Here is a 12,104-nt window from a genome sequence, read left to right as displayed (position 1 = left end):
AACTAGGATATCTAGGATCACCCGTATGCTGAAAGGGCGCGGGTGAATCTGAGGGGGTGGGGGTTGGGGGACAGTCCTGTATATCTTTATCAGAATAATTGAATTCCCCATTGGAAGAATACGATATAGCTGATAGGGTGCCGGAATTAGGCAAAAACAAAAGGTCGAGGCATTTTGTGCCACAATTAGGTTCCGTGTTAAATCGGAAAGTAAAACACCGCTGCATCACTTTATCTTGGCAGAGAGTCGTTTTAACGACGAGGGGAGCCAGGAGGAGGCACCATTTGATCCGTCTGGAGCATCAGGCAACGGCGATGGGGAAGACGACAGAGGCGGCATGACATCAACATTCAGGGCGTGCAGCCCTGGCCGAGCCGGCAATCATCCCGGAGCCCCCCATCTAAAGGCTTGTTTTAAACAGCGCCAGCACTAAACCTGCAAGTGCGAGGAGCTGATGCAGCTAATGCGGTGTTATGCCAATTTAACCGCAGGGAAAATACTGCGGCGTTGCAGCCCGCGAAAGGCCTACGTGGCTTTTAAACTACAAATATACACGCTGTTCGCACATTGCTGCAGCTGAACGACAAGATGGGGGGGGGGCTGTAGTAATGAATTAGTTATAAAGTGATGAAATGAAGATTTATACAGTCAGCGCACCAGTGGAAAAGTGGGAATATGGCAAAACAAAACGATGCGGCAGACGACCGCAAAACGACCACAGAAAAAAAACAAAAGAGAGCGAGGAGGATGAACCGCATTTCCACCAGAACAACACGCGAGCCGAGGGTGACTCTGTCGTGTGAATATGTCATCCTCAAGCGGCCGACCGGTGGCACTTCAGCCAGAAAAAAAACATACAAACAATTCCATTTATTTTCCAGAAATCGTTTTATTTCGTATGAAAAAGAAGCATATTTGTAACTTTTGTACCACAATATACAGTGTAACAGACCAATTTCCACTAAGTCATTGTGTGTTTTATTCAACAGAACTAATCTTTTGAGAAAGATTAAACCCCAAAAAGAAGAATACTGTATTCTTTTTTTTGTTATTGAGGGGAGATTTAAGAAAATTTGTCTGTGCATCTGAGAAAAGAAATCTTATTGGTTATAAAAATAAAAAAAATGACAGGGGAAAAAATGGCAAATAAAAAAAAAAAAAAAAAAAAAAAAAAAATCACCAAAACGCATACAATGTACACGGTCAGAAAGTCAGATTGTGAGGTTCTTCTGAAATAGCACATCAGAGACTGGCGGCATTTATGTTCTTCAACAGAGCAACATCCCTACTGCTGGACAGCTTTGTTCCGTTACAAGGAAATCATCTGCGATTAAGAACAACTGTTGGAATGCTACAACATTTCCTGCAAGATGAGGTAGACGTGGATTTTCTATTCAGAGAAAGTGAGTGGGAATGCTGACAGAAAAAGACGGCTTTGAATTTTTTACCTGCCAACAAGTCCAAAAACTATGCATACATAATCTATGGAGATTACGACAGGAAACATATTTGGAAAAGAACACTGTGCACACTGCTGACATCATCATATGCTATGCAGCTTAATGAAATGGGCATTAACACGAGTGAATTTCTCAACACAGGGACTCTTTCGGGCTGTTTGTAACCATCCCTGCTGAGAGAATCCAAGAGTGTGAAATGCAGAAATCACAAATAAAATTCCCTGCTTTGAAGAGCCTAACCCTAACCCGAATATAAAACCTTTTATCCTTGTTTACAATTTAGTTTGTTTCCTACATAATTTCATGTGTGCGATTTGTCATCATTTTAAAACCGCAGTTTTGGTCTACAGTGTAAAAAATTGTTAGAAAAAGAAACAGCCGTAAATGAATAGGTGTCCTCACTTTTGAATGCTTAGTGTGATTTATTAAAATAAATAAAAAAAAAACTTCAGTAAAACAAACATTTTCAGTTCAGGTCTGTGGAAAATGCCAAATCTGGATCATTCAATTTTTGAAAAAGAAAATTCAAGTGCAAGTTTCTGTTGCGGTATCACTCAAAATTTTGCAATAGGATTTAAAAAAAAAAAAGAAAAAAAAAGAAATCATGTTCTGTACAACATAAGCATATATATTTCACCTAGAAAGGATTCACTCTGTAATACATCTCCCCAAATTAAATATCATACAGGGCAATCAAATACAAAATACATTTCAGGGCACTTCAGAAATAAAAAAGGGGGCATGACCTCTAGTGTTATATACACACAGATGACTTGGTTCTATGCGTTATGTAACGCCTAACTAACATTATTTCACATTACTTACTTTCACATGTGCTGTGCATTGCACTTCGGAGGTTAAATTACATCAGAATTGTCTTTGTTTTTTTTATAAAAGGAAATGGTGGTCCGGACTGTTCTTACATTCATAATTGCTGGATAATAGCTTTCGTCTGTGGAACGTAGCATGAAAAATCTCAATGAGCAAGTCCTTTACAAATATATATCTAACCGCAAACAACTCCTTAAAGGGAAATATGGAAAGAGAACAAGTGGGTTTTTCCACAAAACCAGCAAGGCCCAGGTTATGGAGATCATGCCACTCCACATATGCATGAACAGATTGATTTGCTGAGTAATTGATGGAAATTTAAAGCATTAAATCCCCTGGAAAAATTGGAGACTGTACAGATGGGCGGAGCCTTGTAATAGTGCATGCATGTGCATGGGCTCAGGTTGCTGGAAATAGTCTTTTTCCCCTAAACGTGCATGCATAAGCATTGGACATGCCACCATAATAATAAAAAAAAAAAAGAACAGAGCTCTGTTTTGAAAGGCCACGACCCTCTCCGCGGCCCGACCGCATCCCCGGTCAGGTGTGCAACAGGGTGGTCTGACGGGGGTCTGCAAAGGGAGACGCTGGACTAATCCTGCCGAGATGGCAGCGCCTCCGCTAAAGCCGAGCCGCGGATTCCTTGCAGCGGGTGGCAGCGCCACATGACCTTCTGTCCCGAATGCGGTTCTGAACCGAATATGAATGTCGGTGGGTGGCGGACCGCAGGATTCCCAGAAACAATAACCAAAAATTACAATTCAGGCTGGCAAAGCTGGGTAAGGGGCTTTTTGTTCCTCACACCATGTTAGTTGAATAATATTTATATTTCATTTAAAAAAAAAAAAAAAAAAACCTAAAGCAGCTTATTCTGTATTACAACATCTGTTAATATTTCTATCAGATTACTTCCTAGCTATGCAATCTGAGACAAGAAAAAATATATAGTCACAGCTGACAGAGACAATATTAATATACTTGTATTCAATCCGAAATGCAGGAATCACAAAAAAATGCATAAGTGACCGCTCGCTTGTCACTTGCTTAAGTGACAGTGACAGGTCAAGTACAATACCTCCACCTAGTGGCATTTGTGCAACAGAAACGCGGTTAGCGGCGAAGACCTGTCGGTGTGGGCGGAGTAGGGAATTCGCAGTAAGGCTCTGTATAGTGCAGCATCACGGTGCCGGCGCCCCGCTCCAGCCAATCAGCCGACAGGAAATGGAAATGGGGAGTTGGTAGAGGGAGGGACTGCGGCGACTGGTGGTCTTTGATAAGAGATGATAAGGCGGTGGTAATCCAGTTCATCTCGCGGCGATACGGCCTCCCGGTGGAGACCCAGGATAACACCAGGACACACATACCCCCGACCAATGACGATTCAACGTAAAAAAAAAAAAAAAAAAATCAAATAAAATTTAAAGAAGAGAACGATAAGAGGAAGAAGATAAGAGGAAGTCGGTGGTCTGTTTTCAAACAGAGGGTTAGTCCGTGCTGACCCGAGCCGATGACCTCCAGTCTGAGAAGCCCGGCAGGCTCCCCTCACCTGTCCTCCTCAACCCGCTGTCACCAGTTGGCCTTCACCGCTTTGATGTCACTCACCAAGTTCTGGGCCAGGCAGATTCCAAAAATCTGTGTGGAATACAAACACACACACACACACAAACACCGGATCAAATGCTCGCATGCCAATCAATACGCCCGTCAGCGTTAGATCTTCAACGTTCTCAGCCTAATGTCAGCAACTCCAAGAGCGAATGGGAGTGAAGCGAGAAGATCAGTCGGGGGGACAAATCTGATTAAAATGAGGGGAGAAAGTAATCTGTGTTGCATGGGTCTGTGTTCAGCTTGTCCCTTTAGAGTGAGTGAAAGGTCACTACAGATCAATGTGGGGTGACCTTTACGCCTAATGATGGGAGAGGGATCCTCAAGAGCATCACTGACTGGTTGATGAGTATGAAAATGATGTGATAAGTCGTGTGGTATGACCTTCAACACAACTCAAATGAGGGAAAGAGTTGTTCTTTTCTTGAACCTTGTCCATCCCACTAGTACCTGATCAGAACTCTCTCACCAGCAGGTGGCAGCGCCAATTAGATGCCCCCCCACACGCCAACTCTGGGCACTTTTAAGGCGTGTCGGTGCCACGTACGTACCTGTAGTAGTGCAATTCCGACAAAGATCCCAGCGACGACAATCAAATTGTCCTGGAGCCATTTTTCAAATTGGCCCACGCAGCCCTTGGTGTAGATGTACCTCTGCTGATCCAACTCCTACGGGGCACGGAGAGAGAGGTTCACCTTCCACGCTGTCGCTCAAATATTTATTCGCGAACGAGCCGTTTGTTCAGCACAAACAAACACGCAGGACTTGACACGAGTGGACCTTGGAATTTAGAGCTGCATGAAAACAGGACGACGGATCCCGACTGCAGGCCGAGAGTACACGACCTCGTAAAACGTAGCGGCCGATGCGCCCAGGGCACAGGCAGGGGGCGAGTGCCCCGGTGCACGCTGGGTACACCGCGGTATACCACGCCAGCATATGCATGCGTACTGCTACTGGGATTTGTCGGCCATGACTTGTCACTTAAACAAGTCCCGCAGTAAATGTAGCAGCATTGCATAGCAACAGGCTCTATGAATAGATGGCACAACAAAACAGGTTTTAAAAAAAGAAAAAGAAAAACGGAAAGAAAGAAAGAAAGAAAGAAAGCACAGAGCCTGGTGCCTTTGTTAAATACAAGGCCACACAAAGTCCCCAGCCATGATATTCTGAACTAACCATTGGGTGGATTGAGAAGGGGGGGGGCTATATACAGCAGCATAAGAAGGTGCTGTAGACTGTAACACCACCTTAGGGAGCTTAGTAACGCCATTCCTCCCTCATACAACGAAATGTTCCCTGTGCCACAAACTGCAACCAGAGCCCAAAGTGCACCCAGGCTTAATATTCGTCCCTGAAGAACGATCTACCTGAAAATGCTCTGCTACCATCTTGTGACCTCCTCCATCCCCAGGCCTTTCCTGACCATGACCGCAAACAAGCGATAGGTCAATTATGTCTGGAACCTTCTAGGGTGTGAAAGCTTTTGCTCGGTAATCTTTCATGTTTCTAGGAGAGGCACAGTGCACAAAAATGTGCCACAAGCTTAGCACTTCCAGCAGAGCACACAGCGAGGAGAAAAACAAGGCGGCATGAATCATCGCGACGTCGCCACGCCCACGCAGACGAGCGCTGGACAGCCATAACCCACCACGTTCCCAATTACAGACCCGGACGCCTTCCTGTGGCTAAAACAGGAACCTAATTATCACTGTTAAAATCTCAAACTGTTATTAAAGTCGCACAGCAGTGCGAGCAGCGACCAGCCAGCACTTCCAATAACCCCTCGCCGGCTCAGGGCGTGGCGGAGATGCCAGCCTCGGAATGGGTCTCGCTCTCAATCCCTCTTCTCTGCAGCTATATCTTATGTGTATTTATGGTCCATGTTTGTGCGAATGAATCGGTACGTACCCCCTCCAGCCTCACATCGTAGCCACACTGGGTATTGAGCACATCCTCCTGTGTCAAAGAATAAAATAAAGTGTTTTACCTGAATCAATGATCTTGATATACGACTAAGCAACAAATCTCTCCAGCACAATTTAAAATTTTGAAACAAATTATGATAAGATCTGAGCATTTTTTAAACCGTGTTACTGGTATCTGGTGAAAATGACCTTCAGTTCCTCTTGAGTCTTTCCCTCAAACACAGGTGTTGATAATTCATCCCCCGAGGAAGTAATACGATGTACTGCTGTATCGAGGAAGTTCCCCGCCCTTCCTAATGAAACCCAACCTCTGACGGAATTAAAATTCTGAATTCTAACATTGTAATTTTACACTCGAGCTGGATCACAGAGACTTTCGAATTTCCTGCTCACAATGTGCAGAAAGATGGTCTTTGGCCAGCAGAGCAGCAGCCACGTGCTGATACAGCTGTGATGCATTTAGACCTTGACCATGGCGGGGAAACATTAACAAAATGTAACGGGGCTATTGGTCGTGAGAAACTTTATGTGGAGACTGAGCGACCCGTGCGATCTGCGGGCCCGGTGTCCTACGTGGGTCATACCGCGGGGTCCTTGACGCAGCAGGAGAAGGGCACGCCGCAGCGCTCCCGGCTGGGGTTCTGCTCGGTGCAGTTGAAGTAGATGTTCAGGTTCCAGTCATTGGGCCCATGGGCGCCGCAACACGACCACTGTATCCAATCAGGTGGAGAGAAAAAAAAAAACAACATCACATTAGAACGTTACAGCAGTGCTTTACCGCCTTTCCGGTAGTTGTTAACGTTATCGGAAATGCCATTCCGGCAGCACAGCGGACTCACGTATTCCTGGGCGAAGTCGATCAGGTTCTGCAGGTCGATGTCGTCCCGGTACGCCTTGACGTTGTTGTTGATGAAGAGGTTGAGCTGGTCTTTGATCCAGTCTTTAAACACAAAGGCCAAAATACCGGCCGTCAGCTCCAGGAAAAAGATCAGGCCCAGAAATACGGAAAACTGTGGAAGAACAAAGAGAGTCCGTTTAATAATTCAGCGGACCGAGATGACCACGCCCGCGACGTTCCGTAGCCTGATGAAGGTTCTCTCTGTGATCTTACGCGGAGAGCCGCGATGCTAAATTAGACATGATAATAGGAATCAGGTCCAGACTCCGTACGCTTGAGGACATCATTACTTCCTAAAAAGTTTCGGGTTGGTGCTGAATTAACGTGGAATCGCGGTTCTCCCCACTGTTTGTGTTAAAGGCTCACTGGTAACTGGAACAACTAGACAAGGGCCTGAACAACAAATCTGGCTAAAATGGATTTAAAATGGTTCTGGCTCTGGAGAGAGGAGAACTGGGAGAACGCTGATAATAAGGACAATGGCACAGCCGCGGGCCATTACAGACGGGTCACTTCTTAAGCATCATCCAAAATGTCTCGAGGCTTTGAAATGACGGCAAGGCAGAGGCAAGACAATCAGCGTCACCATGAATGAAATTAAAAAAAAAAAAAAAAAAAACATACAGGAAAGTATAAATGGAACGTGGATAGAATTTGCAGAAATTTTGATGTTTTCATCTGCAGTGGTCCAGGGAATTACAGAAATAAAGCAACACCAACTCTGCTCATAAGATCGAAAGCAGTATGTAGCGGTTGTAAATATTTTTTATTGATTGTTAGACATTTTTAAAAGTATATAATTCAGCTTCTTATAATACTATTTCAGATGCCAGTTTTGATTACACACAAAGATGGCAGCAAAAATAATTATTTTCCACTCAGCCATTTGAAAAAGAACCAAACAATATTTTATAAGCAATTACGGGCTTTATAAATTTTTTTTTAAGAAACCTTAACAGTAGCAGCGACTCACAAATTTAAGCAGCACGGTGTTTTCCCGAAGCGCTCCGATGCAGCCGGCGAATCCGAGGATGAACATCACCCCTCCGACCACGATGAAGAGCCACACGGGATCAAAGCCCCCCAGGTCCGTGATGGAGGAGAGGTTCGACAACACGCCCTGTGGGGGACGGCAAGATCGTGGGATCCACTCAGAATTAACCACGAGCAGAGGGAGGCCATTCATTTAGTACAAGATAGAACTCAGTTTATAACGAATATAACCATATTGATCAAAGATAACTGCAAAAAAAAAAATAAAACACGAATTGAATAAGGATATTAGCAAGTCAGAACAGATCCCTAAGTGTTGCACATGCTGCTCTTACACTGGCAGATCAATTAGGGACTGGAGACGTAAAACATTTCCAGGTAATTAATCAGCCAATTGTCCGTCGCTGAGCAATTTAGTCGGTCAGAAACACGGCCCGAGTCCAGTCACTTTTCATGCACGGATGGATAACAGGAAATGCGACCTTTTATGATATTACAAAAAAAAAAAAAAAAAAAAAAAAAGTCTTTAATACAAGACCCACAATTAACCTTTTTCCAAACATTCAGTCCTGAGCTGAATACAAAATGAATCACTGGAACTCAAAATAAAAATTTGCGGCTTCATATAAAATCAGAATTACTATAATCTAACACAGAAACAGAGGCATGGTATTAATAAAGAAATTTGCACAGGACATGGGTTATTAAAACGTACACAGGCATAATTAAAGGGCATATTGGGATAAACGAGTCTATAGAAAGACAGATTTAGGGGTCAAAGTTCAGCTGTATGATGCTCTGGACATTAAACCATGAATTCCATCAGAAAGAATGAAGAAAGAAGGAACGAACGAGTGAACCGTTATTGCTGCTGCATTTTCCCCCTAAAACAACGTCCACGTTAGATACGAAATTCGAAAGGGCCGAAGAGGAGGACAAGGACGGCAGGACGTGCTCCAGCTCTGTTTGTTGCTTTGGTAACCAGATGGATAATAGGGCGAAGAATGCGAAGCATGCCGGCGATCGCCGCTGCTGTCGTACTTGCCTTTTCTGCCCATGCCCAAAGTCCAATCCCGAGGAACGCCGCTCCAAGCAGCTGGGAAAACAGAGGGACACATTCATTATTCACAACAATGGTCATAAACCTGGTTTAAGGCCAGGACACTTTCAACAACAGGAACCAACAAGAAACAACTGGTTCTCTGGGGTTCTCACTCCTGTTTAACGTCTTTTTCTTGGCACCAATTAACACCACTTGTGCTTCAGCACGGCACCATCACGTGGAACCACAGCGTTAGCTCGGTTCTCGAATGAAGTCTGTAGCGTTCGGTTTTATTTGAACTCGCCACCTCATTCCACTCCAACAAACGAGGTTTGTAGAAGTAAAATGTACCTCATTAACATCATGAAATATGATACCTATGAGACCATGTGACCCATAACACCCAAAACGGTCCTGAGGATCCTGAGGCTTGTTATTTGGCATTTTACATTTACAGCGTTTACCAGACGCCCTTATCCAGAGCGACTTACAATCAGTAGTTACAGGGACAGTCCCCCTCTGGAGACACTCAGGGTTAAGTGTCCTGCTCAGGGACACGATGGTAGTAAGTGGGATTTGAACCCGGGTCTTCTGGTTCATAGGCGAGTGTGTACTACCCCCACAATCCCCTTCTTGGTGGTCTGTCCATGGGCTCCTGCAGCATCACGGCACCTTGTGGAGGTTCCAGGAGGTGGCTTCAGGCACCAGTCGGGAGGTCAGGTGCCGCAGGTCAGGAAGCCCATAATCCCATTGCCTGAGTACTCTGGTTAATCCCTGGGGATTATGGCCGCTGCGCCGTCGGAATACGGTCCGAAGGCGTTCCGCAGTGCGTGCTGTTTGGCGAGGGCTCCCCAGTACGCCGGCACTCTAGGTGCAGATAAGCATTAAAAACACTGCCTCAGTAGGGAGGGGAACTACTCCGCCCGGCGTGGGCTGAGCCGATTAATCCGGCTGCGGAGATAGCGAGCGCGAGAAACCGGGATATCACGTGAGGCGTTCCGCGTTGTTAAAAAAGAAATAAACGAACGGACGGACGGACGGACGAAAGAGATCAGAGCGTTATCAGCTCAGGACTAAGAACCGCATCGCCGGCAGGCGGCCGGGGGCTTCTTCCCCATCGCTGCTGGTAGCTGCTAATAAAACGACGAGGCCGGCGCAGACATGGACCACTGCCAGCATCTCCATATCAGAACATCGAAATGCATCAATAATTTACGGAGCGCGGGGGGGGGGCGAAAAATGGCATTTTCCTTTCCTAATGAGGCACATGGAGCAGGAACGTGCAGGACTGAGGGGGTGCATGTGGTTCCCATCTGCAGGAGGAACTACAACCGTGGACGACACAGTTTGCCGCATTGCAAAACAAACGCAGCAGATTCAGAGGAAACTTCATATTTTTTTTAATTAAATAACACTCATTGTGGTGCATTTTAGTTTATTCTAAATAAAAATTATCAAAAAAAAAACACCAACTCCAGCTGTGTGGGGGGGGGGAAAAAAAATAAAATGTTTTAGTGATCTTTAACAAGACCTTTATCCTCTATCACTGCGAAGCAGGGTAGATGTTCTACTGTATTAACGGCAAAAATACACATTAACAGGGACGGGCGCTGTGGGTTCGACTTTCTTCTCCACAGCTCTGGAGCTGTAGAACCGCAGCAACATAACGTCTCGGACATGTCTGTTCCAGACGTACGCACTAAAAAAAAAAGAAGTTTAAACTGCAGTCGTTTTGTTCCTCCAATGATTGTCTTCACCACATTCCAAAAAGTGGTTGTACTTAATTGAACCGCATCGAGAAGCATGTGACGTTTCTCACCCTTCCTGCGAACCTGAATGTGTGTGTGTGTGTGTGTGTGTGTGTGTCACACTATCCACTCAATACTAACGTGCAAACACACAAAACAATCCCAGCTCATTGTTTTCCATGCCGGCAGCACAAAAGCTGGAGCACGGCTGGGAGGAGGCTGGGGTGGAAGGGCGAGTGTACGTCTCCTCGCCCCGGCGCAGGGCAGCAGGGGGGTGGGGGTGTTCAGCTGTAGTTTGGGGCGAGTATATTTGGCCGTTCCTGTATAAAGAAAGAAAGAAAGGGACTCGGAAAGTGCGGCCCGGCAGCAGGGTCCCTGTAATTTACCGTCATGTATATTTAGTGAGGTGTGTCAGAGGGGAGCGCCGGCGGGAAGACAGGTAGGTGTGAGCGGGCCAGAGCGCAGGCGGCCTGCGAGGGGAGGAAGGGCGAAAAATTATAATAATGCGGTGCCTCCGAATGAACGGGGAGAAAAGTACCAGCCAATTTTTCACTCCCCCATAAGAGTGAAATTAAGCGTTGCCCACTTCTTCAGTGTAAGATGAGCCCGGCGCAGGCTTCTCGTCCTCTGCCATTTTTTTCGTAGAAGCGCCACAAAAAAAAAAAAAAAAGAAGAACAATGCCAATGCCCCACGGTCCAAGCAAGGGTTCGTTACGGGAAGGGATGGGGGGGCTGGGTGGGTTAGGGATCCGCCGCTTTTGTTGGCATTCGTCGCTTGTGACCGAAGAGACAAACCGCGGCCTGACGGGAACTTGTGACACCGGGGCTTTACAACCTTAACCGCACTGTTGTTAAGGAGTCTTTATTCTGCTACCCAAAAGAAATGGCCAATAGGTAACCATAGTAACCGGGGGGCGGGGCCAACCAGACAATAACAAATGACATTGATCAATGCATACATGCAAATCTCAAATAAAGTGCACATATGGTGGTGAAATAAGGCCAAATATGGTTATTATGACGAAGCGGTCAGCCTTGGTGTCGTGGCTGATGGCCGAAAGGGTGATTCCGTGATTCGGGGATCGCAGTTCGGATTTCCAGACCCTGTAACCACTGGTTGTAAGTCGCCCTGGACAAGGGGCGATCAACGCCGCGAATGTGGGAAACGACAGACGCTACTCACCCAGAACACGATGTTGAAGCCGAACAGGACGTATTTGACGCAGCAGCTGACCTCGGCTCCCTTGTAGTGCTGCTGCTGCTTCCTGCTCATCGTGCCGCGAGTCGCGCCCGCAAATCCCCGCACGGCGGCTAATTCGGGCGACTAAAGTCTGACATTAGACAGCCAGGCTGGAGGCTCAGCCCCAACCCCATAGACAGCGGCGGGCGCGTTAGCCGAAAAGCTAACAACAAGCAAGCCCGGGTTCAGGGAGCAGGCCTCCGGGCCAACGTTCATAATAAGCGGCGCGGCGCGGGCGCCTTCCTCTCGACGCTCCGTCCGGAGGGGAACTTGGTCCGGGGGTCTATTGGCGGCGCTCGGCTCTGTTCAACCTCGCTGTCAGCGGAGCCAGAGGACCAGACAGCATCGGGTGCGACGGC

At 46.4% G+C, this 12,104-nt stretch overlaps 1 protein-coding gene across 1 annotated transcript; it reads right to left on the bottom strand.

Moving 5' to 3' along the window:
* Positions 1-869: 869 nt before the first annotated feature.
* Positions 870-12,104, bottom strand: tspan17 (tetraspanin 17). The gene is made up of 8 exons (XM_028959669.1): positions 11,689-12,104; positions 8,761-8,811; positions 7,696-7,842; positions 6,664-6,834; positions 6,409-6,534; positions 5,808-5,855; positions 4,448-4,564; positions 870-3,923 (listed from the first exon to the last, which is right to left on the bottom strand). Exons 1-8 carry the CDS (start codon positions 11,776-11,778, stop codon positions 3,858-3,860), a joined length of 816 nt encoding a protein of 271 aa, XP_028815502.1. The 5' UTR covers positions 11,779-12,104; the 3' UTR covers positions 870-3,857.

Source organism: Denticeps clupeoides, chromosome 18 (genome assembly GCF_900700375.1).
Source record: "Denticeps clupeoides chromosome 18, fDenClu1.1, whole genome shotgun sequence".
NCBI classification, from domain to species: Eukaryota; Metazoa; Chordata; class Actinopteri; order Clupeiformes; family Denticipitidae; genus Denticeps; species Denticeps clupeoides.
Note: the sequence above shows the minus strand (reverse complement) of the source record. Positions and strands in the feature narration are given on the sequence as shown.

What these genes read in the sequence shown, in the direction of transcription:
- tspan17 (XM_028959669.1), bottom strand. Translation starts at nt 11,778, where the DNA reads ATGAGCAGGAAGCAGCAGCAGCACTACAAGGGAGCCGAGGTCAGCTGC. An exon ending in GCTTCAACATCGTGTTCTGG is followed by an intron (nt 8,812 to 11,688) that starts GTGAGTAGCGTC and finishes CTGTTTTCCCAG; the next exon opens with CTGCTTGGAGCGGCGTTCCT. An exon ending in ACGATGTGAGGCTGGAGGGG is followed by an intron (nt 4,565 to 5,807) that starts GTACGTACCGAT and finishes CGTGCCCCGTAG; the next exon opens with GAGTTGGATCAGCAGAGGTA.